The sequence below is a fragment of the Oncorhynchus kisutch genome, linkage group LG2, assembly GCF_002021735.2.
Source record: "Oncorhynchus kisutch isolate 150728-3 linkage group LG2, Okis_V2, whole genome shotgun sequence".
NCBI classification, from domain to species: Eukaryota; Metazoa; Chordata; class Actinopteri; order Salmoniformes; family Salmonidae; genus Oncorhynchus; species Oncorhynchus kisutch.
Genome location: NC_034175.2, coordinates 55,035,106 through 55,061,112, shown reverse-complemented (window position 1 = coordinate 55,061,112; position 26,007 = coordinate 55,035,106). Strand labels below are relative to the sequence as shown.

General features: G+C 39.5%; 1 protein-coding gene across 20 annotated transcripts in view; it reads left to right on the top strand.

Annotated features, from left to right (window-relative positions):
- The window catches only part of ttn.2 (titin, tandem duplicate 2), a 179,903-nt gene that overhangs the window by 37,452 nt on the left and 116,444 nt on the right, over nucleotides 1-26,007 (top strand). For 15 of the 20 annotated variants that reach the window (XM_031797649.1, XM_031797659.1, XM_031797729.1 and 12 more), the window contains 27 exons: nucleotides 1,972-5,808; nucleotides 6,426-6,704; nucleotides 14,883-15,164; nucleotides 15,339-15,617; nucleotides 15,745-16,026; nucleotides 16,140-16,418; nucleotides 16,519-16,806; nucleotides 16,931-17,209; nucleotides 17,314-17,595; nucleotides 17,699-17,977; nucleotides 18,108-18,392; nucleotides 18,548-18,838; nucleotides 18,995-19,285; nucleotides 19,437-19,724; nucleotides 19,843-19,956; nucleotides 20,087-20,372; nucleotides 20,481-20,664; nucleotides 20,842-20,922; nucleotides 21,049-21,316; nucleotides 21,406-21,666; nucleotides 22,139-22,348; nucleotides 22,457-22,534; nucleotides 22,633-22,659; nucleotides 22,790-22,846; nucleotides 22,939-22,995; nucleotides 25,042-25,095; nucleotides 25,504-25,578. In XM_031797649.1, coding sequence (XP_031653509.1) covers nucleotides 1,972-5,808; nucleotides 6,426-6,704; nucleotides 14,883-15,164; nucleotides 15,339-15,617; nucleotides 15,745-16,026; nucleotides 16,140-16,418; nucleotides 16,519-16,806; nucleotides 16,931-17,209; nucleotides 17,314-17,595; nucleotides 17,699-17,977; nucleotides 18,108-18,392; nucleotides 18,548-18,838; nucleotides 18,995-19,285; nucleotides 19,437-19,724; nucleotides 19,843-19,956; nucleotides 20,087-20,372; nucleotides 20,481-20,664; nucleotides 20,842-20,922; nucleotides 21,049-21,316; nucleotides 21,406-21,666; nucleotides 22,139-22,348; nucleotides 22,457-22,534; nucleotides 22,633-22,659; nucleotides 22,790-22,846; nucleotides 22,939-22,995; nucleotides 25,042-25,095; nucleotides 25,504-25,578 — 9,273 coding nt within the window. Of the gene's footprint in view, nucleotides 1-1,971; nucleotides 5,809-6,425; nucleotides 6,705-14,225; nucleotides 14,500-14,882; nucleotides 15,165-15,338; nucleotides 15,618-15,744; nucleotides 16,027-16,139; nucleotides 16,419-16,518; nucleotides 16,807-16,930; nucleotides 17,210-17,313; nucleotides 17,596-17,698; nucleotides 17,978-18,107; nucleotides 18,393-18,547; nucleotides 18,839-18,994; nucleotides 19,286-19,436; nucleotides 19,725-19,842; nucleotides 19,957-20,086; nucleotides 20,373-20,480; nucleotides 20,665-20,841; nucleotides 20,923-21,048; nucleotides 21,317-21,405; nucleotides 21,667-22,138; nucleotides 22,349-22,456; nucleotides 22,535-22,632; nucleotides 22,660-22,789; nucleotides 22,847-22,938; nucleotides 22,996-25,041; nucleotides 25,096-25,503; nucleotides 25,579-26,007 lie in introns of those variants that run through there. The other 5 variants (XM_031797733.1, XM_031797737.1, XM_031797655.1 and 2 more) reach the window with 5 other exon arrangements.

Here is a 26,007-nt window from a genome sequence, read left to right as displayed (position 1 = left end):
GCTGGAATTTGAATTTGAGCAGGAAGCTGATGAATCACAAAAGGCTGTTAGACTCGTAGCCATGACAGACAATGAGATGAGCGAGCAGGGAGAGAAATATGTCAGTATAAATTTTGATGTTTTCGCAGAGCCCGCCAAAGATGATAAAATAGAATTCAAAGGAAAGTCATCGGAATTGTGTAGTTTCCAGTTTCAAATGACTGAAACTCAACCAAAATGCATTGTTCCTTTGACAAACGTCACTGCAGCAGTAGGAACTCCAGTGGTCCTCCAGTGTTTAGTTAATGGTAAACCTCATCCCACTGCTGAATGGTACAAAGACGGGGATCCAGTGAAAGAAACTAGGTACATGATCCAAGAGAAAGCATCTGGACATTTTAATTTGATCATAACAAATGTCACAAAAAATGATGCTGGAGAGTACAAGTGTCTCATCCAAAATAAATCTGGATATACTGAAACAACTGCTTTGTTGAAAGTGTTCTAATCTCTTCATGTAATTTGTTTTCATGTGGATGTTGAACTCAATTAAGCAATTGTATGTTCGAAAAGTAGCTTTTGTTAATTATTCTGAGATACACGCGAAAGGTTTTCTGAAATTAGGTGTAGATCTTATTTATTGTGTATAGTGTGTAATTACTTCACACATAAGAGTAATTATAAATGTTATATAATCATGTTTGGTATGTTTGAATGTTGAATGTTTGCTTTTCAAAATAGTAAAACAAAAGTGAATGCTTATAGTTTTATTTAACGTGACAACGTGTATGAATACTTACTACCCATGTGTAATCAAAACATTGTTATCAAGACATTCGTGTTAGGCCCAAAATGTCCAATGTTTTAATATTTCTAATTAATCATATAATTGAATATATAGTCATACATTATATAACAAATGCAAAAAACTCTGGGGCTTATCTAACACCCAGATCAAGCGTACTCCTGAACGAAAAAGCATGCTCAATGGAGAACTGGGGATCCAATTCCCAGTGTGTAGTGTTGAAGTTGTAATTTACATCAGGTTAAACAGCATGACTGTCCGCCCCAGCACCTTTTGTTATAGTTTTTATTTTGTGGCCGAAATGGAGGTGAGGTGCGCAAAGCAGTGTGGTAAAAATAATTACAGGTCATATTCTGCTGTTTTATCGCGCGTGCACTGATGTCAGGAAAAACAGTGGGCGTTGTTTTCAATAACGTTGTTGTTGTAATATCCCAAACGGATGTGGCAGTTTCACCATTAAGGGTTCCAGCTTTAAGAAGTGCATGTAAAATTATAAATTATCAATGCAACCATGATAGTTCCATCTTAACATGATGCTGTACAATAAGTGATGTGCAGAATTAAAAAAAAATCTTTGTGAATGAGTTTCTGATAATATTTAGTTTCTTTTGGTTAATGATTTAAAAAATATATATATTGTACACAAAAAAATGCAATATCTAACACAATTTTAATCTAATATTGAATGTACTATTGTAGAGTTTTTTTTTTCATTAGGTCTACAGTGGCAAAGTACATCCATTCAAAATAAGGCCTTGGGGTTGGCTGTAAAATTACATTTTTAAAAAGGATATGTTCATTATATACATTATATGTGCTGTAAATATGTGTTTCACTGTATGTTTGAGGCAATTGTATTCTTAATGAATACTGTATATTTGGGCTTATAAAAGATTTACCAATTTGACTGATCACAAAAAAAGTATGACAGAGTATTCATTTGGAAATGGGAGTAATTGAAATTCATTATTTGTTTGTACAGAAATCACTTCAGTTTGTCTCTAACAGTGTTTATTTATGTATAAATAAAATAGTTATATACTGATGTATTTATTGTATGGTGTTATTTTATGTAAACTAATGTTTATGTCAAACTTTAAGCTTTTGCAGCGGACACACAGTTGACCAACATAACCCTGTCTTTAATGGACATTTTATCTCAATCTTACAAATTATTTTTTACACAGAATATTCTAGGTCGACTGTGACGACAGTGGAAGAAGAACAAGAATCCTACACCACTGGCCTTCAGTTACCTCAAACATCCAAAACACTTGAACTCCAGCCAGAGTCTAAATACTATTCTAGTACTTTAGAGGATAAAAAAGAAAAGCCTATATTTTTGACCCAACTCTCACCAGCAGCTGTCAATGTTGGAGAGTCAGCAAGATTTACTATCACAGTATCTGGCCTTCCAAAGCCTACTGTTCAGTGGTTTCATAATGGGAGAGTCATTACTTCTTCATCAATTTACAAATTGGTTCAAGAAAAAGATGAGTATACCTTAATAATATCTGAGGTAAAAACAGAGTATAAAGGCGAGTACACTTGTACAGCTAGCAATAGATTTGGCCAGACAACCTGTACTACTTACCTGGAGGTAAGTAAGAGAGCTTCAACTACAGCTGAGCAATGGGTGGAAAAAATGTTCAAAGCCACTGTCCAACCTCCAAATTTCACTAGCCAAATCAAACCTATAAAATGCCAAGAGGGAGGTGAGGCTTACTTTAAATATAAAGTAACTGGTGATCCAATACCAGATGTACAGTGGTATAAAAGTGCTCGTCAAATTCAGCCTGGTAAGTACTGCATTATAGTGAACAACCCAGATGGCTCTGGCTTCATCAACATGAAGGGCATTCAACAGCAGGACAGTGGTCTCTATACATGTAAGGCTTCCAACCCATCTGGGGAGGCCTCTTGTAGTGCTGACCTAATTGTTTTCAAAGAGCCTATCTCTGTATCTCAGCGTAAGGAACCCATGGTTGTTCAAAAAGGTTATAAAGTATCCATGACTGCTGAACAAGCTACAGAGTCCCGCTTGTACGAGGTCAACCTTCCCGGAGAGACCAGGGCCAGAGATCAAGCAGGACATCAGATGGTGTACACCATTGGCACCGAGGACAGCCAGGTTGTTTCCAGTGAGCAAGTACAAACCCTTAGAGAGTTGGATATGTCAGCAGCTACGGTCCAAAGAGAAAGGGTCACCCACCAGGCTGCAGTTCTGCAGTCACATGAGGTACAAGAGAGAGTGTCTGTGGGTGTCACTCGTCCACCTGAAGTTTCAGTAGTTTCTACGAAACAACACCGTACGGCTCCCTTTCATACATCTGCTGTTCAGGATAGCCCACAGCTCACAGAGCAGCACTGTGACCGTATCCAAAGCCCAGTAGTCATAGAGCTGCAGTCTTCAAAAGAGAAGCGTTCACAATTAATGTCTGCCACTTCCGAGGAGATAACCACCTTGGCGAGTGTAAGCACAGAGATGTCAGGTGAAAGGAAGACAGATAAAGTAAAGCCAACCTCCGAGCCAAAACATCTTGTCAGTAGTCATCTTGTTGAATCCCAACTGTCAATTTTAAAAGAACGATCGCAAGAAATTCCCAAGCCACAGGAGGAAAAAAGTTACAAAGTCAATGAAGGCATTAAGATATTGTATTCCGCCATGTCAACTGAAAAACAGATGATTCCTGAGGGCCATACCACAGATGTGCCATCTTCTGACTCTGCTCTACAATCTTCAGTGACAAAAGAATCGCTCAAGCCAATCTTAGCCTCAGTTTCTGAGACAAAACAAACCTTATCAAAAGAGACTACATTTACCATGCAGAGGCCAGAGGCAGAAAAGGCTCTCCTTCGTAAAGATTACATTATGAAATCTGCACTGACAGCTGAGGAAAAGCAGATGTTACAAGCTGAACACACAAAACAAGTGAAGAGTTTAGAAAGTGCTACCTCATTATTTTCTCAGGTAGAAGGTGAACAGGTACTGCATTTGCAGATAATTAGAGATCAGGATATCCTACCATCTGAGGAACCATTTACTTGTGAGAAACCAGCTGTAGAACAAGCAGGTGCCAGGAAAAGCCCTACTCTTTTACATACAGTAACCCACGATGAACGGATATCTGTCACTTGCGAAGATACGACTGAGTTTGAGGCCAAGAGAGACACAATGACCATTCAGCCCCAAAAACAAGCCCCTACCCCATTGCATCTTCAGTCAGTTCATCCGGGAGGTGCCTTAACCAAAGAGGGAATTATTACCATTGAAAAGCCAGCCCAACAGACAGCAACACAGAAGCAGGAGAAAGCCAGAAAACACGCAGCATCTTCAGAGGAAAAAAGGGGGCTTAGCGCAGATTATTCCAAAGATCTTGATGTGTCTGTGACAGGAGTTCAGTCAAAGCTTAGAACAGAACCCAGACCACAGAACATTCTTCAGGTCACATCAAAGCCCATGCAGATATCCAAAGAAACCCCATTTACTAGTGATGCCAAACAGCAGCGTGCATTAATCCAAAAAGAAGATCGTTGGAACATCATGCAAGTTACAAGTGTGGCAGATAGTCAAGCGTTAGAGGAGGGACATACTGAGAGTTTGACAGCTGTTGACACATTTACATGCAAATCCGAAATAGAGCCTAAAGTACCTACTGAGCCCATACAAATAGAGGAGAAGGCGATCGCAACTGAGAGTAGTGTACTTCTAGAAGCAACAGAACAAGATTTTGCCATCCAGATACAGGAAGGACAGTCTGTTAGACAGTCAATAATGATGGATGAAAAGCGTATATTGATTGGGGAAATGTCTCAGCAAATAACCAAATCAGAGTCAACAAAAGTTAGCCTTAAAACTCAGCACAAAATGGCTGTTTTCGTTTCAGAGTCTGGAGAAAGTCGAACTCTTCCAAAGGAGCTCACATTTGTTATTCAGATTCCCAAACCAACAAGTTTGGACATCAGACGTCAGTTGAAAGATGCACTTCAGTCTGCTGTGGCTCTTGATCAGCCACTTATACTAGCAGACGTTGTTGGAAGTTTAGAGGCTACTGAGGTACAGGAAGTGAAGGTACTCAAGGAACCTAGGCGTGCGATGTTCACTTATCTTATCACAACACCAGGTGCCCCTATGGAAATAACACTTGCTTTTGAAGGTCAGTACCCCAAGACTGCAGATCTAAGGACTGAACTCCAGGCAGCTTTCTACTCAATTATCTATCACGAGCAGCATGTTCTTACATCTGAGCAACCTGGCACACTGCAAATCGACAAGCCCCAAAGACTAAAGGTTAGCAGTGCATCCTCCAAAGAAATATTGTCATCTGTAGTTGAGACAGTAAAAGTAGCAGAAAGTGTAGTTGATTTCACAACACCTAAATCTCAGGCTGCTAAACGAAAGACAGAATCTCGGGCTACACATGAAACAGCAACAGCTGAGGAACGTATTGTGGTGCAAGAGTCCAAAGTAACTCAATCCAACTTGGGCGGTCAAGTAATGGAAGTTACTACAGAATCACATGCTGAGTTTGGACAGACAGTACAGGTGACCAGACAGGAGGTTAGAACTATGACTGTAAAAGGTTATGAGAGAGATGTAGGTATGGTTGATATCACCACCGATATGCCCATGACATCCATTCCAACAGAACAGTCTTTAGATATACTCATCCAAAAAGAACACAGGGAGGAATTTATTTCAGAAGAGGTCAAAAAATCTAAACCTCAAGGAAATGTAAACGATTATCCCATTATTGAAACTTTCCTTGAGGACATTACCACAGAGGAGCATTGTAAGGTTACATACACTGTGACAGTAAAGTATGTTACAAAAGCTCATTGGCTTTTCAATGGACAAATAATTACATCTGGCAAAGAGTTCAAGTGTTCTAAAGAACATGACACATACACACTTACAATCATGAAAATTATCAAGGAGAAGCACGAAGGAGAATATGTCTTTGAGGCTGTGAATGAAGCTGGAAAGACCACAACATCATCAAGACTCACAGTTGTCTCGAAAGGTTGGATAATGGGGATAGTTTTATTGTTACTCGTCACCATACACATAAACTAACTATCATTCATTACATTTTTATAATGTAATATAACATTTTAATTTCATATTGGCAGCAAACTCATACTTTATTTCATACATATTTATTTTTTAGATCAAATTAATTACTAAATAAAAAAATGTATTGATAGAATTTTCAGCATGAATTTACTATACTTTCAATCCACTACTAATTCACCTTAGTTTTTCTCTATATCATTCCCCACATGCTTATTTCTTCTATATCATTCCCAGGTATTTTCGTCACCCATGAAATATAACATTTCATTCTTGGTCATTCTCCACTGAGCACTGAAATATTTGTGCATGCTTTCAGGGGCAAATGTATCATGGTTTCATTCTTCATGATGTCACTTTCCTCCTTCCTCTATCATGAATTCACTTTCTTTCTTCCTCCTCTAACCATTCCACCATTTCTTCACAGTCACTCCTGGAATGCATCCCACCATATTGTAGCATTCCACCATCCCTGTTCCAGCTCTGTATACCATTTGTCTACTTGTCATTTTTCGCATCATTATCTACCTGTGTACTAATTTACTTTTCTTTTTGTGCACATTATAGTGCCACCTGTTTTCAGGTACAAAATTGTTCCCCTGGAGATCAATGTTGGCAGTGGAGCCAAGTTTGAATGTGAAATTGAAGAGGCACCAAATGTGAACTTCAAATGGTTCAAGTCTGGCACTTCGATCAAAGAGAGTGCAAATTGTCACGTTTTCAGTCGGCAACTGACATCTTCATTGGAGCTTCTGAGCCCAACCAAAGCCGACAGTGGTGAATACACCTGCAAGGCTACAAACCAACATGGCAGTGACACCTGTGCCGCCAAACTGACAGTGACTGGTGAGTCCTCTGTTTCCCTTAACATTATTTATACAACTGTATGTATATTGCTGTTTTTTTTAAAGGTTGAATACAATACAACACATTTGAATGTGCAATTGTTGTCTCAACATTTGTATATTGTACCGGTTTGTAAAGTAAATGAAGTATTCATATGCCATTGCCTTTTTCCATCTTTATTTACTTTTTTTATAGAGATGTACCCGCCAGTATTTAGTACAAAGCCTGATCACATGACTTTATACGTGGGCAAACAAGCAACATTCCAGTGTGTAGTTACTGGCTCTTCACCGATGACTATTGTCTGGCACAAAGACAACATTGCTATCTCTCCGGGGGGAAGCTATCAAATATCATCTGACAAGACCAAATATTCCCTACAAATCAAAAATCTTCAGCTGAACGATCAGGGCACATACCTTTGCAAAGCATCGAACAGTGTTGGTACTGTTACATGCAGTTCAGAGTTGAGGGTTATCAACAAACCCAGTTTCATAAAGACCTTTGAGGTCTCGGTGTCTTCAGCCGTTGGTAACACACTGCGGCTCGAAGGTCAAGTGGATGAGGACACTGGAGTGTCCATCACCTGGATGAAAGATGGCAAAAAGCTTCATCAAACAATGGATTGTAAACAATCTTTTGAAGACAAGGTTGTCGTTCTTGAAATTACAAAAGCAAAACTGAAAGATTCAGGGAAATATGTATGTACAGCTTCAAATGATGCTGGGAGTGCAACTTGTCCTACCACGTTGACGGTACAAGGTAAGGTCTTTAAGTAGATTTTCTGTATTAACACAGCGTTTGTGCACTTACAGATCTGCTTACTAGGAACTCATTGTAAAAAAACAGCTGTTGAGTCCTCTTTGAAACAGCCACTAATGCTATGAAGCTTCTGTATGTCTTCTTATTTTCTCCTTCTTGAACTCTTCTCTTTTGTATTGATTCTTGTTTGACAACACATTTGCTGTTTTGCAATCCAAAACTTATTTCAGAGCCCCCTACCTTTGTTAAGAAAATGGAACCAAAACTAATGTGGAAGCAGGGCATAGCTGCTCGGATGCAGTGCACAGTCAAAGGATCAGCTGAACTCAAAGCTTCCTGGTTTTTGAATGACAAGGAGCTCAGTGATGGAGATAAATATAAAATCACTTTCAAGGCTGGTCTTGCAACTTTGGAAATAATCGATGTAAACGTGTTAGACAGCGGAAACTACACTTGTGAGGTGTCAAACGAAGCTGGTAGTGAGAGCTGCAGCACTGAGTTATCTGTAAAAGGTTTGTCACCATTCTTTACTTACAATTATTTCAAAAATTGAACAGATAGTTGTATAATTTAATCTGATCTCTACTCTTAGAGCCCCCTTCCCTTCGAAAAGAATTGCAAATGGTTGAGGCAGTGAAGGGAACTCCTGCTGTACTCGAATGTGAAATTAAAGGAACAGCTCCATTTGAAATCACCTGGTTGAAGAATAAGAAACCAGTCGTCAACACAGATAAAAAGTACAAGATCGTCTCTCAGGAGTCCATTGCTCGTTTGGAGTTCTGCTCATTTGAAAGTGCAGACATTGGCGATTATCAGTGCTGCATAGCTAATGATGTTGGTAAAATCACCACTAAGGCACTGGCCAAACTAAAAGGTTAGTATTGTTGATAAATTAAAATAACTCAAATTGATTTATCTAAATACCGTATATTTTCTAAAGAACACGGTTCATTGATTTTATAATATGTTTTGTATAGAACCACCAACATTTGCAAAGAAGATTGAAACCATTACAGCAACATTGGGAGATTCTGTGAAACTGCAGGGCACATTGAAAGGCTCACCCCCCATTTCCGTCAAATGGATAAAGGACACTGAAATGTTGAGAGATGATGATCCAAATATCAAAATGACATTTGAGAACAACATTGCTATTTTGTCAATAACAACTGTTGCCATTAACCATGGTGGCAAGTACACTTGCCAAGCAGAGAATGAGGCTGGACAAAACAAATGTGAAGCCACTCTAACAGTTCAAGGTTAGAGTTGAAGATTTAAATTAAACATTTACACATGTTTATGTATTTTTGCATATAAACACATTATACTCTTGTGACACCTCAATCTAATTAATTGTACTTTAATATAGAACCTGCTAGAATCTTAGAGAAAGCAGAATCCATCAATGTGACTTCAGGGGAATCTGCAACCTTGGAATGCAAAATCGCTGGAAGCCCAGAACTTAAAGTGAAATGGTTCCAGGATGGAAAGGAGATGAAAGGGAGTCGAAAATATAAAATAACTCTGAAAGATAATATTGCTGTCTTAAAGATTCTTGCGTCTGAAAAAGTAGACTCTTCCGAATACACAATGGAAGTGTCCAACCGTGTTGGAAAGGACCGGTGCTCATGCTCTATTACTGTGCTGGGTTAGCTTTTCTTCTTCTCTACTTTTAAAAGTTTGTTTTCATGACATATATTTGAACTTGCAATGTACAGTATGACTTAACTTTTTCTTTCCAAAACAGATCGTATCATACCACCCTCTTTTACAAGGTCTCTGAAAAGACTTGATGGAATTATGGGTAACGATATTTCAATGGATTGCAAAGTATCTGGATCCCAGCCTATGACTCTGTCTTGGTTCAAAGACGATAAAGAAATTAAGTTCGGAGATAGATATTTACCTGAAATCAAAGACAACTCAGCTGCACTGAAAATTACTACATTGGAAAAGGTTGATGCTGGAGTGTACACATGCCGGGCAACAAATTCGGCTGGATCTGAAGAAAGCAGTGGAACCTTATATGTCAAAGGTTTATAAAGTTTAAGTAATTCTTTAGCCCTATGTTTTTACTTCTAATTGAAGTAGGCCTATGGCGTTTTCTTGGGGTAATATGATGATGAAAAATAAATATTTTGTCCTTTTAATGAATTTTAGAACCTCCAGTCTTCACATTGAAACCTGACAACCAAGATGTCATACCAGGATCTACTGTTGTCTTGAAGTGTGCTTTCACTGGAACAGCTCCTCTTATGATCAAGTGGTTCAGAGACGACAAGGAGATATCAAGTGGAGGCACATTTTTTATCAAGAAGGAGACCTCCTTAAGTTTTTTGGAACTTCACTCAGTAAAACCCAGTGACTCAGCTAATTACACATGCCAAGTGGCCAATGACGCTGGAAAGATGGCGTGCACTGCTGTCTTGTTTGTGAAAGGTGACCTTCTTACATATACCCTGCTCAATGTGCATTTGTTGTTCTTCTGTTCTTGCATCAATGTTTGTTTCCTTGACTGATAATCAATGTCAAACTCTTTTTTAGAACCTCCAATGTTTGTGGTGAAGCTTGACTCTACGAAACTAGCAGTGGAAGGAAGTGCTGTAAAGCTGGAGTGTAAAGCAACTGGCACCCCTGAGATCAGTTTTAAGTGGTTCAAGAATGAGATTGAGATAACACAAAAGGAGAAATACAAAATGGCTGTCACCAATTCAGTTGCCTCATTGGAGTTTGTCAACTGCTCTGTTGATGATAGTGGAAATTATGTTTGTGTGGCATCAAGTGATGCTGGTAGTGACCACAGCGGCAGCACAGTTACAGTTAAAGGTGTGTTGAGTATTCCGCATACTGAGTTCTTTTTCTCGATTAATCCATTTCGATTTCTGTTGATTGTTTTCTGACTTGATTGCCATCTTCTTTTAGAACCTCCAATATTTACAAGGACCTTTGAATCCAAAGAAGTTATCAAAGGATCTGATATTATGCTGGAAGGAAAGCTTGCAGGCTCTGCTCCATTCAACGTATCATTTTACAAAAACACAAAGGCGATCAGAAATGATAAAAGACATAAGATAGTCGTGAAGGATGACATAGTTACCCTCCAGATCCTGGCAATTGAAGCCGGAGATGCTGGAAAATATCAGTGTACAGTAGAAAATGAAGTTGGGAAGTCATCTTGTGATTGTGAGATGACACTGAAAGGTTGGTGTGAAAACCTTTTTAAATATATGTATCTGTTCATTTCTGTAGACTTTCAGTTGAAAGGTTGTATGCTTTTCCACCTTTAGAACCGCCATCGTTTGTGAAAAAGATAGAGAATGTGAATTCCCTAGTTGGCAGTGAGATTTCTATGCAGTGTACTCTGAAAGGATCACTACCTATGACTGTGTCATGGCTGAAGGATGACCATGAGGTCAAAGATGGTGAGCATGCACAGATGTCCGTTGAAGACAGGACAGCACTGCTGCGTATTTCAAATATTCAAACCAAACATGCTGGGAAATATACTTGTCAGGCCAAAAATGAAGCTGGCAATCAGAAATGCTCTGCGTTATTGGTAGTCAAAGGTTGGTTGGTTGATATTTATCAGGACATTTTTCAAATTGCTACTTGGGTTTGGATTTTATATTCTGATGTTAAAAACTCATTGTTGAATGTTATGTTTATCACAGAACCAGCGAATATTACTGAACAGGCTAAATCTGTCAGTGTTACAATGGGGGATCCCGCTACACTTCAGTGCCGGTTCTCAGGAACCAGGGTGCTCAAAGTCAAATGGCTGAAGGATGGAAGAGAGCTGACATCAGGTCATAGATACAAAGTACAGAGCACAGATAAGAGCTCTGTACTAAACATTCTCCGTACAGAAAAAAGCGACAGTGGAGATTACAACTTTGAGGTTTCCAATGACGTTGGAAGCAGTACCTGTGAAGCTACAGTTTCTGTTCTAGGTCAGCTCATTTATACATATTTTTTATAATTTTTTATTTTTTTTTACAGGTATTCCTGTTTTGACAGCATTCTCATTACTTTCTTTTTTTAATCTATGCTAGATCAAATCATAAAACCATCTTTCACAAGGAAACTGAAGAAAACAGAGAGTATCAAAGGATCATTTGCCCACTTGGAGTGCCTTTTGTCTGGCTCTCTGCCCATATCTGTACTCTGGTACAAAGATGAGAAAGAGATCAAGACGGATGATAAGCACAAATGCACATTCTTTGAAAACACAGCTTTTCTGGAAATAAGTCGTCTTGACAGTGCAGACAGTGGTAGTTATACCTGTATTGCTACTAATAAGGCAGGCAAGGACCAGTGTTCTGGGGCCTTAATTGTAAAAGGTTTGGATAACCATTTTTTTGTCTTCTATATTGCTGTATCTTTGGCTCTCTTTGGCTTCAGACATTTTTTGACTTTTAACTTGAAACATGCATTCCCCATTTTCTCAACAGAACCACCATTAGTTTTAGAAAGGCCTGAATCAATGGATGTTTTGCCTGGATCAAAGGTTCAATTTAATGTCCTTTTGTCTGGCACGCCACCCTTGACCATTAAATGGTTTAAAGACAAGAAGGAGATCTCATCCGGCTCTGATTGCTCTGTGACTAAAGACAACACCTCTACATCGCTGGAGCTGTTCTTTGCCAAGGCATTAGACTCTGGAGACTATATCTGCGAAATTAATAATGACGTGGGCTCTGATGCTTGCCAAGCAATGCTCTTTGTCAAAGGTTCTTATTGTCTGTTATTCTTTACCTTCTTGACGTTTGTTTTTGAATTGGACCTCTGCTATACTTATTATGTTTACTTTATTTTATATAGAGCCTCCAAAGTTCACACGAAAACCTGACGGTGTGTCAGTGGTGAAACCTGGGCAGAGTAAAACATTTGAATGCCAGGTGACTGGAACTCCAGAGATTGATATATACTGGTTCAGAGATGGGAACGAGATAAGTCCTAGTGACAAATACAAGATGTTCTTTGATAACAACATAGTAACCCTAGATATTTGTGGTGCTGATACTAAGGACAGTGGAATATACTATTGTGAGGCCCGTAATGAAGCCGGCAGTGAAAGCTGCAATATGGAATTGAAAGTGAAAGGTTGGTTTAGTCTTTTTAGGAATAATTTTATATTTTCAAACTTTTATATGATTCAGACTTCATTGAGTTAATTGTCTTTTTTCTCTACCTCAGAGCCACCATCCTTTGTTAAACAGTTATCAACTGCGGATATTGTGAAGGGCTCAAATGCCTCTTTAGAGTGCCAAGTCATTGGCACAGGTCCGTTTGAGGTCATGTGGCATAAGGATTTAAAGGAAATTAAATCCAGCACAAAGCACAGTTTCTCTCAAGTACAGGACATTCTGAATCTTGAGATACAGAAATGTGATGGTGTAGATGTTGGTGAATACCAGTGTACCGTCTCAAATGAGGTTGGAAGTTGTTCTTGTAGAACTACACTTCGTATAAAAGGTTAGTTACTTAAAACATATACTCTTGTGATAGATTACGTAACTTCCATGATGACAACACATTCTTACTTTAAATAACTAATAATTGTTCCTTGGTTTGATGTTAGATCGACCATCATTTGTGAAGAAAATTGAAAATGTAGCCACTGTTTTGGGCAAATCGGCTGAATTTCAGTGTGTTGTCACTGGGTCACCATCTCTGTCTGTGCAATGGCAAAGAGATGAGAACTGGATCTTGGAAGATCCTAAAATTGAACGGACATTTGAGAATAATGTGGCAACTCTAAGGATTCCGGTCTGTGAGGCCCATCACAGTGGGAAATATACCTGCCAGGTGGCAAATGATGCTGGACAGGACAAGTGCTTTGCAACCCTCATGGTGCAAGGTTTGTCTTTTCTTTTAGTATGCTAGCTAGATATTTGTTTTAATTTTGGTCAGGTCTGTCTTTGAAATGTATGGATTTTAACAGAATATTTATATTTCTATGCATTTTAGAACCACCTCAGATTACAGAGAAACCAGAAGTGATGAAAGTAACTATTGGGGATCCAGTCAGTTTAGAGTGCAAAGTGGCAGGCAGTCCGGAGCTCAAAGTGAAGTGGACCAAAGATGGCAAAGAGCTCAAGTCAAGTCCACAGCACAAACTTAGCTTTGAGAACAACCTTAGTAGCCTTAAAATTCAGACTGCACAAAAGGAGGATGCAGGCAACTATCAATTTGAGGTCTCAAACCACATTGATACCTGCAGTTGCAAAGTCAAGTTGATTGTACTAGGTCAGTGCAAAATCTTGTATTGAAACAAATTAGTGTGGTAGTATACTGGTTATTACATGATATGTAATGCATATGGTTTTGACTGTTTTGTTGTTGCTCTTGTGAAAACAGAACAAACTATTCCCCCAAGCTTCACCAAACCAATGAGTGAAATACAGGAAATATTGGGAACATTTGTTCAAATTGGCTGCAAAATATCTGGGTCCCTTCCCATTACTGTGGAATGGCAGAAAGATGGAAACAACATTTCCGTTGGTGGAAAATATAAACTTGTTCGTCAAGACAATTCTGTGTCTTTGGAAATCGAACAGTTAGAGAGAGTTGATGCCGGCACTTACTCTTGCAAACTAACAAATACAGCAGGAAGCGTTGAATGTAGTGGGGCACTAAGGGTGAAAGGTCAGAATTTATAACATTTATATCAAATTCATATTTTTCTCTCGTGAAAGGGTCAGGCCAGCTGATTAACTTGGTTGCTATTGTTTCTTTTCAAATGCATCTTTAGAGCCGCCAAGCTTTGTGCTGCTGCCTGAGCCCCAGGCAGCCCTTCCTAACTCCAACGTGCGATTTAAGAGCACGTTTAAAGGAACACCTCCTTTCGCAGTGAAATGGTTCAAGGATGACACTGAATTAATCACTGGACCATCATGTTTTACCGGACTGGAAGGATTATCTTGCTTCTTAGATCTTTACTCAGTTGGAGTTTTGCAGAGTGGAGTTTACTCTTGTCAAGTTAGCAATGATGCCGGCACTGAAAGATGTAGTGCCAATTTAACAGTAAAAGGTTGGAACATGCTCTTATTTAAACTCTTGCCTTGGCTTCCATCTTTCCTCGATTGGCTTCCATCGTTCCATCTGTCCTCGAATGCTTTTATCTGTGCTCAATTGTTTTGCATTTTCACAGCTCCTCCAGCACCTCCTTTTCACAGTTCCTTCAGCAGTTCATAGCACCTTCACCAACACCTCCATCACATCAACAACTGTTTGTCCACCATGTATCATGCTTCCCATTTCCCTTTTCAAATTCATCTTGGCTTTAATCCTTAACAGATCCATCAAGTCATCAAATCACCTCTTTTTGCAGTTCATTCCAAGCCTCATATTATTTCACTTTGTCAAGTTGCATGTGCTTCAATAACCTAATTTTGCTATATTTTGGCTTTGCAGAACCTCCTGAATTTGTGCTGAAATTGCCAGTCACAAAGTTTGTGAAGAAGTGCGAGCCACTCCGTCTTGAATGCAAAGTTACGGGTGCGCCCTCTCTGCGAATGCAATGGTTCAAAAATGACACTAAGATCACAGAAGGTGACAACTATAGAACTTCATTTGTTGACTCAATGGCAGTCCTTGAGCTGCACACCACAAGATTTGAAGACAATGGAGTCTACACTTGTGAAGCAACCAACGAAGCTGGAAGCATAAGCTGCAGCACAACTCTTACAGTCAAAGGTTAGCCAGTGATCAATGACATTGGGTTTTGATATTTTCCAAATTACATTATATATTCCATAATAATCTAATATTAGTATAGTGTCTGTTGGTGTTATTACGTCAGTATGAATTTGAGGCTTTGCTGCATGTAACAAAGAGAGCTGCTTCTTAACGATTCTCAATGTTTTGTAGACCCACCATCTTTCCTCAAAGTACCTCAGCCAATTGAAGGAATGAAAGGAAAGGATGCTAGCCTACACTGTGAGATAATTGGCACAGCACCCTTTGAGATTACCTGGTCCAAAGATAAAACACCACTAAAAGAAAGTAGGAAATATAAGATGGTGAATGAGGGTACCTCTGCCACTCTTCATATAATTGGATTGGAAGCCTCAGATGTTGGAGAGTATGAGTGCAAGGCATCAAACAGTGTAGGATATGAAACATGCCGTACTACAATTCAACTCAGAGGTTAGTAGAATTGCATCATCTGTGGGTATTTTTTTAAATTTATTTCGATAATTGATGTTCCAGCTTTTAACCATGAACTACTCCCTCATTATGTTTTTTTCTCCTCACCGTGTTTGTCCTCTCTCAGAACCACCAACGTTTGTGAAGAAATTGTTGAATATGACATGTATATTGGGTGAAGAAGTCACCCTGACGGCCAATGTCAAAGGCTCTCAGCCAATGACCGCGTCTTGGGTACAGGATAAGGATCACATTCTCAGAGATGGTGACAACCGGAAAATTACCTTTGACAACAACCAGGTCACTCTTAAAGTCTTTAAAGCAGATTTACTGGCAATGGGCAAATACACCTGCCAACTCAGAAATGATGCCGGAGTTGTGGAATGTTTTGCTAACTTGACTGTATTAGGTTTGTACAATTCAATTTTCTTTCTTAATTCGCTTAGTTTCCCCCCCAGTCACTGCTTTTTAAAATTATTCCGTTTCTGTAAGCACACCTCTTTTCATGTTCCTTATTTTCAGAACCAGCTAAAGTTGTAGAGAGACCAGAGTCTTTCAGTGTGACTGCAGGTGATATTGCAGCTCTAGAAGTCAAAGTGTCGGGGACACCAGAGCTGAAACCAAAATGGTTTAAGGATGGAGTCGAACTCTCCTCTGGACAGAAGTACAAAATCTCATTCTCAAAGATGATCTCCAGCTTGAAAGTTTTGTCTGCAGAAAAAGTTGACACAGGAGAATATACATTTGAGGTCAAAAATGAGGTTGGCAGTGATCTCACCAAATTAAACCTCACTGTACTAGGTTGGTGGCCACTTCCTATACACAGTATAGTATGACATTTGCCTAATTGCCTAGTGTTTTTCCTAATGCACTGGTTACTAACCATGTCCTTCTATAACAGATAAAACTATACCTCCAACATTTACAAGGAAATTGAAGGATTATCAACCTATTGTTGGAAAAGCTGGTGAAATGGACTGCAAAGTCTCTGGTTCCGCACCTTTCACCATTACCTGGTACCATGATGGAGAGGAGATCAAAACTGGACCAAACTATGAGATTACATTCAGTGACAACACCTGCATGCTCAAAGTGCCCACTCTTAAGTTGTCAGACTCTGGAGTGTATAAATGCAAAGCTGTAAACAAGGCAGGAACCAATGAGACCAGTGCCTCTTTCATTGTGAAAGGTCAGTAAATAGGAGGTTTGAATCTACAGTACACTTTTGGCCTTCATAATGACTATTGCTTTGTGAAGTGACTGATTTAATGTTAGATGTCGGCAAGCTAAAAGTATGTATTTTTTGTATTTAGAACCTCCTTCTTTCGTGATGCCACCTCAGCCATTGGAAGCAATGCCTGGCACAAATGTTTTGTTCTCAGCAATTGTCAAAGGAAGTGCCCCACTGAAACTGAAGTGGTTCAGAGGCACCAAGGAAATTTTGTCTGGAAAAGGCTATGAAATTGCTCTGCGGGACAGTACAGCTACAATGGAGCTATTCAAAATTGACAAATCCCACGCTGGAGAGTATACATGCCAGATTATTAATGATGCTGGGAAGGAAAGTTGCCCAGTTAACCTGTCTGTGAAAGGTTGGTCAATAATATAATTTTGTATTATTACAGATTTTATTAACAGAATTAAAACATAATTAATCAGTATGTGGACTAACAAACTTCTGTATGATTTAACTCAGAACCTGCGCGCTTTGTTAAGAAGCTGAAGGACCATTCTGTTGAAAAGGGTAAATCATTGGTACTTGAGTGCACATACTCTGGAACCCCAAAGATATTTGTCACCTGGTATAAGGACGGAAAACAGCTATATTCTTCTTATAAGCACAATGTCACTACCACTGAGACCTCCTGCATCCTGGAGTGTTTAAACACTGATGATAAGGAAGCAAGTGGGGAATACGCTTGTGAAGTTTCCAATGATGCTGGAAAGGATACCTGCAAAGCACAAGTGTCCATCTTAGGTTAGTTTACCTAAGTTGATCTGGTAATGTATTGGGATTGTCCTATACTGTATATATCTGATGTGCATGTTTCTGATTTAATGCTTTATATCTGTCACTTTAGAACCACCTTATTTCATTGAGAATTTGGAGCCAATGGAAGTGACTGCTGGTGATGCAGTTTGTTTGAAATGCCATGTGGGCGGAACCCCTGAAATAAAGGTGGCTTGGTTTAAGGCTGACGGAAAAGTGAGGTCCAGCCCCACTTGCAAAATAGAATATTCCAAAGGAATTGCTTGCTTGAAACTGAGCAAAGCAACCAAGGCTGATATTGGTGAATACACATGCAAAGCAGAAAACAACATAGGAACAGCCTCATCCACTTGCCGCCTCTCTGTCCAAGGTGATGCCCGCCATCTTTTATTTAGGAATGTTCTCTTTTTAATCTGGAGATATTCCGTTTTGACTCTGCATCATTGTTTCTGAAATTAACGATTAGTATTATATTGTTTGTTGAACTATCCTATTTTCAGAGGCAAAAACGCCACCTACCTTCCCCAAGAAAATAACCAGTCTTCAACAGACTGAAGGAATGGAAGTCAAATTCGAGTGCCGCGTGGCAGGCTCCTCGCCCATTGAGGTCTCTTGGTTTAAAGACGGTGAAACTCTGAAATCCACCGACTATACCATGAGTTATGATGATAACACTGCTGCCCTAAAAATAACCAGAGGTGAAATGAGACACTCTGGGGAATACACTTGTGTTGCTACCAACAGCGTTGGGACTGCATCCTGCAGAGCCAAACTCACTCTTCAAGGTCGGTCGGTTTTTCTTCAAAGAAGTAGTTTTTTGCTTGCTGACTGAGAGACAGTGCATGTTCTGTATTAGTACCATGTCATATTGTACAATGTCAATGCTTTCATTTCAAAGTATGCTGTATGTTCCACCTCTTTCCCATCATTGAACTTTTAGAGCCAAGATATCCCCCTGTCTTTGATAAAAAGCTGTCACCCATGGTGGACATTTCAGTGGGTGATAGTGTGGAATTGGAATGCCACATGACTGGATCTTTGCCAATAAAAGTCACTTGGTCAAAGGATCACAAAGATATTCGATCAGGAGGAAATTACAAGATGTCCTGCGTGGATAACACCCCACACCTTACTATATTGAAAGCAGCTAAAGCAGACTCTGGCCGCTACTTTTGCCATGCCACTAATGACATTGGAAAGGACTCTTGTTCCACTGAAATTACTGTCAAAGGTATTTGGCCCACTGGCACCCAATTTTAGTCCTTGAGAGACATTTAGTTTCTTGAGAGACATTTTTGGTATAGTACTTTGTTTGCTTACGTGACACCTAACATGACCACTGCAATCTTGTTTCAGAAACCATTCATTCTTTTGTTTTTATTTTCAGAGCGCAAAATCCCACCTACCTTCACCAAAAAGCCCACAGAGACCCTTGAGGATACAGAGGGCAAGATGGTGAAAATAGAGGCACGTTTGTCTGGTTCTCAGCCCATGACCATCAATTGGTACAAAGATGACATTGAGAGGCACAGCTCTGATCACTATGACATGTCCTTCAAGAGCAATGTGGCTGTGTTGTGTATCAAGAGCTCCGAAGTCTCAGACTGTGGCAGGTATACCTGCAAAGCCACCAATGAAGCTGGCACTGCCTCTTGCGAAGTGACAGTTACCATAACTGGTAGGTCCATATTAATATTACTATATTAATAATAATATTAATATTATTTTATTGTGTTTCTCCATAGAAAACGAGATGTACATAACTTTTGTATGCATCTCTACTATGTGTCCCATGTATGTTTTTCCATGACTCTTACCTATTTTCCCAGAACACAAGAAGCCCCCTACATTTGATCCCACTCTCAAACCTGCCACGCTGACCGAGGGAGAGAACCTGCATCTTAGCTGTCATGTCCATGGATCCCCTCCTATGAAGATTCAGTGGATGAAGGACAGAAAAGACTTGAAAAACACTTCCAGCACTAAAATCATTTTTGCCGATGACGTTGCCTCTTTGGAGGTCATGCGCGTATCAAAGAATGATGCAGGGGACTATCTCTGCAAGGCTACCAATGAAGCTGGTAGTGAATTCTGCAAGGCCAAAGTGACAATCAAAGGTACATCTTCTGGACCATAATTTGATTCAAGTCATATCCAATAACTTGTGGAATCAGCTGGCATGAATGAATGATTATGGTTTTTATAACAGACTTCTTGAATTATGCTTTATTGCAGAGAAATCCAAAGCAGCACCTAAACCCGCTGAAGAGGAATCAACAGCAGCACCAGTAAAGAAACTGGACAACTTGTTCTTCATCGAGGAGCCCAAGCCTTGCCATGTAGCCGAGAGTAAGTGTGATGAAAAGAGATTTAGAAGCATATAATTATTATTCAATTGACAACCCACATTGTTTAAACATTGGACAATCTAACATTTCCATAGTAAATGATGTCTTCAATATGTTGCGTTCATTTACAGAGGGCACTGCAACGTTCATCGCTAAGGTTGGAGGTGATCCCATTCCTAACGTGAAATGGATGAAGGGCAAGTGGAGGCAGATCACTCATGGTGGTCGCATCACTATTGAGCAGAAAGGCCCAGATGCCAAGTTAGAGATCAGAGAAATAACAAAGTCTGACTCTGGACAGTACAGATGTGTTGCAACTAACAAAGCTGGAGAAATAGAATGCAACACCGACATGCATGTTGAGGAAAGGAAAGAGGTTGTCGGAGTTGAGGGAGACTTCAGAGCAAAACTGAAGAAGTAAGTGAATCTCTCTTTGACAATTGTGTCTCTACCTTTCACATTCCACAAGAAACTGTACAAATAATATTTGCCATGCCTTCCTCTTCTATTTTTCTTCCTCCACAGGACTCCATCTAAGCAGAAGAGTCCACAGGAAGAGAAAGACATTGACATTGTAGAGTTGCTCAGAAATGTGGACCCTAAGGAGTATGAGAAATATGCCCGCATGTATGGAATTACTGACTATCGTGGACTTCTTCAGGCCATTGAGCAGCTGAAGAGGGAGAAAGCAGAAGAAAGTGGAAGACCGGTAAATTCATTTAACATAAAGTTGTATTCAATTGAATTTAATGGCTTAGTCTTTTCTTCAGAACACAACAGTTTAATTTACTTAATATTAGTCATACAATACAGAATGTTGTTGCTTTTTTAAAGAAATAATGGCCACACAATAACTAGTTCTGCTTTGTGTTTTGATGTGATGTAGGAACTGGAGAGAGAGAGAGAATCGGACGAGGATTTGGCTGCTCTTGTGGCTGATTTGCAAAAGAGAATGGAACGTACTGAGGTAGGTTCCTCATTAGCTACCACAATGAAATGTCTGACAATGACAACAGCAGTAATTATCATGTATTATATGCATATTTATTGACATGAATGTCTAAGCACATATGTCTTCTTTATTTGTTTGCAGCCTGTCACCGTGAATAAGGACATAACAGATCAATCTACAGTCACCAACAAGGTTGCCACCTTTGAGTGTGACATCAAGATCAACTTTCCAGAGATCACCCTGTCCTGGTACAAGGGAACTCAGAAGCTTGACAACAATGAAAAATACGAAATCAACATTGTTGGTGACAGTCACATTCTGAAGATCAAGCAGTGTCAAACCAAAGACCAGGGAAACTACCGTGTTGTGTGTGGCCCACATATCTCCAGTGCCAAACTTACTGTTATCGGTGGGTATCTATGGTTCTGAATTTGTTTATACAGTCCTTTATACTGTATCTGTAAATACTGACCGACATGCATATTTGTTCGTTTACAGAGCCTGAGGTTGAGAAACATCTGGAGGAAGTTGTGTGTAAGGAGGGGCAAACATGTACACTGTCTTGCCAGTTTTCTATCCCTAATGTCAAAACACAGTGGTTTAAGAATGGAAAGCTTTTAGAAATGAAGGGCAGATACTCGCATGAGGTGGTCAACAAGATTCAGAGGCTGTCGATTAAAGACCTCCAACCAGAAGACCACGGACGCTATGCCTGCAGATATGACAACCTTGAATCAACTGCAGATCTATGGGTTGAAGGTGTGTATAGATTAAACCACATAATAATTGGTTGCTGTTGCATCTCCCATCATGTTGTAGAGTGGAGAAAATCACCCCAAACTAACCTCTTTTTTTCTTCATCACTTATTTTGTCACTAATCATTAAATGTTGTTTTTTTTCACTCTTTTTCTCTTTTTTGCACTTTTGATTTGACGTACTCTTTTTCTTCCTGGAGCTCTCTGATAACATTTGTTCTACTTTCTTACACTTGTTGGTCTTGGAACTTTGCCACAAACCAACATTTCTGTCTTTCTTTCTTTCTTGTCTTTTGACTTTTTGTCTCTACTTTCATCTTATTGAATCACCCATTATGATCTGTTGAACACTTCTAACTGCATATCTATTCTCCATTGTCTAATTTGACTTGAATTTGCACAATGAGTTTGAATTATGAGAATAACCAGAAATATTAAAATCGAACTAAATTCATCACCACGTTATCTGTTTTAGCTGAACAAATTCACTTCACCAAACGTATCCAGAACATTGTGGTGGGCGAACGCCAAGCAGCCACCTTCGAATGTGAGGTATCTTTCGACAATGCCATCGTTACATGGTACAAAGACACTTGGGAACTCAGAGAGTGCCCAAAGTATAACTTCAGAAGCGAAGGCAGAAGACACTTTATGATCATCCGCAATGTAACCAATGAAGATGAAGGTGTGTAGAGTTGCGTCAAACAAGCATTTTATGGATTTCTTTATTCTCGTTACCCAGATGAATACATCAGAATGGATTATTAAATCATCTTCATGACTAATCCTTTAGGCGTTTACTCGGTCATTGTGAGGTTGGAGCCCAGAGGGGAAGCTAAAAGCACTGCTGAGCTTTATCTTTCAGACAAAGGTCGGTATAGTTGTTAGCATTTGTTTTTGTTTTCCAGCTGTCTGTATCTCATAGTGGCCTTAATTCAGTTTTTAATATTTCATCTTCCTTTTTCACAGAAATTGAATTAGCAGGGGTACCCCATGGTAAGTATTTGATTTCTAGCTACACAACCTCTCAAATGTATCACAATTCCTAGTCAACGTATCTTAAATATGTAACTTATTTTATATATACTGTATCTTTGATATTTAAACCAAATTCAACATCCGTTAGATGTCCCTGATTCATCAATACGAATCCCTGATATGCCATCTTCAGTTACTCTAAAAGGTAAGAATGGGACATAAGATTGGCATTAATTATATAAATCTAAACTAACCTAATTAATATGAGAACTCAACATCTATATGTTTTTTTTAAAGAATCTTCTGAATACTATTATGAAGAAGAGATGGAAGTGAGAGAGGTGGAAATGAGAGGTATATGGCCTTGCATTCTTTTATATTAAGCGTCTTTCCATCACCATCAAACCACTAAAATCATCATAAAATAATTCACAAACGTTTGATTATTGTGCAAGATTTACATCATATTAATAGTAACCATCACCATCATCAATTTAACTATCTCCATGTTTTCACAATTATTCATGCTTTTGCATAAACTCAGCAAATAAAAGAAATGTCCTCTCACTGCCAACTGCGTTTATTTTCAACAAATTTAACATGTGGAAATATTTGTATGAACATAACAAGATTCAATAACTGAGACATAAACCGAACAAGTTCCACAGACATGTGACTAACAGAAATGGAATAATGTGTCGCTGAACAAAGGGGGGGTCAAAATCAAAAGTAACAGTCAGTATCTGGTGTGGCCACCAGCTGCATTAAGTACTGCAGTGCATCTCCTCCTCATGGACTGCACCAGAGTTGCCAGTTCTTGTTGTCAGATGTTACCCCACTCTTCCACCTGCAAGTTCCCAGACATTTCTGGGGGGAATGGCCCTGGCCCTAGCCCTCACCCTCTGATCCAATAGGTCCCAGACATGCTCAATGGGATTGAGATCCGGGCTCTTGGCTGGCCATGGCAGAACACTGACATTCCTGTCTTGCATGAAATCATGCACTAAACGAGCAGTATGGCTGGTGGCATTGTCATGCTGGAGGGTCATGTCAGGAGGAGCCTACAGGAAGGGTACCACATGAAGGAGGAGGATGTCTTCCCTGTAACGCACAGCGTTGAGATTGCCTGCAATGACAACACGCTCAGTCTGATGATGCTGTGACACACCGCCCCAGACCATGACGGACCCTCCACCTCCAAATCGATCCCGCTCCAGAGTACAGGCCTTGGTGTAACGCTCATTCCTTCTATGATCAACGCGAATCTGAACATCACGCCTGGTGAGACAAAACTGCAACTCGTCAGTGAAGATAACTTTTTGACAGTTCAGTCTGCGATGGTGGGTTTGTGCCCATAGGCGACGTTGTTGCCGGTGATGTCTGGTGAGAACCTGCCTTACAACAGGCCTACAAGCCCTCAGTCCAGCCTCTCTCAGCCGATTGAGGACAGTCTGAGCACTGATGGAGGGATTGTGCGTTCCTGGTGTAACTCGGGCAGTTGTTGTTGCCATCCTGTACCTGTCCCACAGGTGTGATGTTCGACTATACCGATCCTGTGCAGGTGTTGTTACACGTGGTCTGCCACTGCGAGGACGATCAGCTGTCCGTCCTGTCTCCCTGTAGCGCTGTCTTAGGCGTCTCACAGTACAGATATTGCAATTTATTGCCCTGGCCACATCTGCAGTTCTCATGCCTCCTTGCAGCATGCATCTTTCTTTTGGTGTTTTTCAGAGTCAGTAGAAAGGCCTCTTTAGTGTCCTAGGTTTTCATAACTGTGACCTTAATTGCCTACTGTGTGTAAGCTGTTAGTGTCTTAACAACCGTTCCACAGGTGCATGTTCATTAATTGTTTATGGTTCATTGAACAAGCATGGGAAACTGTGTTTAAACTAATTACAATGAAGATCTGGGTTATTTGGATTTCTACAAATTATCTTTGAAAGACAGGGTCCTTTCTTTTTTGCTGAGTTTATTACCCAGGAAATGTAAAACTTGTAGTGTATTTGAGGTTTAAAAAGGCTTCTGAAATTTGTAATTTCCACTTTGTAATTTCAGAATTTATTTTTCCTTACGAAAATGTATCAACCCCAACAAAATTGGCCATGAATTATAATCCAAATAATAATTCACATTTCCTGTTGCTGCACAATTATTTTCTGCCTGTAGAAAACTGGCTCAAATTAAGATCCTACATCTGTACGTGTTTGTACAACTTAGTAACATGACCTAACATTTCAGTCAATAATAACCAAGATCAATTTAACCAATTTCATTTGAACATGTTTAGACAAGTTGGTACACCTAAAAAGATTATTCCGTATTGTAACACGACCTAACCAATATTCCAGCATTTCCCACTGCTCATCTAAACATTTTTTTTTCATTGTTACTCTTTATTAGAGTATGAAAGCTGGACAGAAGAGACAGTAGTACAGAAAATCTCTACAACCACAGGTATCCCTTAGAATAGATGTTACCATTGCTGTTTATGTCTGTTAGCAGCTAACTCAAGTGACCAAACGGTTCATCTTTAACTTTCCACCTTGAGCCACATTGGTATTAACATGTGTGGTGCTTAAAAGCATCCTTGTCTGTCTGTATGTTTGAGCCACTCTTTAAAAAAATCTTGAAACAGAATGTATGGGCTACTCTTTGTATGTGTGATCGTACCATAGTGTGCTAGCGTGTGTTTGTGTGTGCGGAACACAGTCACAAATCCCACGTCTTTCTCTCAACTTTGTTGTCCCACAGGAGTTATTTCATTTCTGTGTCTATATTTGTGTGTTATAACCGTAAACCTCTATCCTTAGCTAATGTGCCTTGTTGAACAATTCTACTAATATATTCTCATTGTCTTATCAGCCCCGAGAGTACCTGTTGAGGAGGAGTCCGTCCAGAGTAAGAAGGTTGGAATGAGGGAGGAAATGCCACAAAAAGGTATTAAAAGAACAACTTTTGTCTGTCTTGGCTTACAGCAATGTTATGGCAAAGTTGGCAAACATGTTCATAGTCTTGTTCATGTGTCAGTTGGTAAACTCTTTAACAGCTTATTTTTTATGTGATGTACATAGTCGGCAATGTTTTGGCAAAATAAGTTCATGATCTTTGTTCATGTGTCATTTATGAAACTCTGTTTACAGCTTGCTTTTCTTTTAACCGTGTCAAAGGTTTTCCCTGCCATGTCATGCTCAGTTTCTTTCCATGTCTTGCTTAGTTTAACTTGGTTTGCACTTTCAGTATTTATGATATTTGATTCTTTGCTCTTAAGTTGATCACGCATAGTGGCTATTCTGTTTGTCTGTATTGTCTTCCATAATATATGTGCTTCTTTGGCAAGTACCTTACATGCGAATGCATGGATGTCCA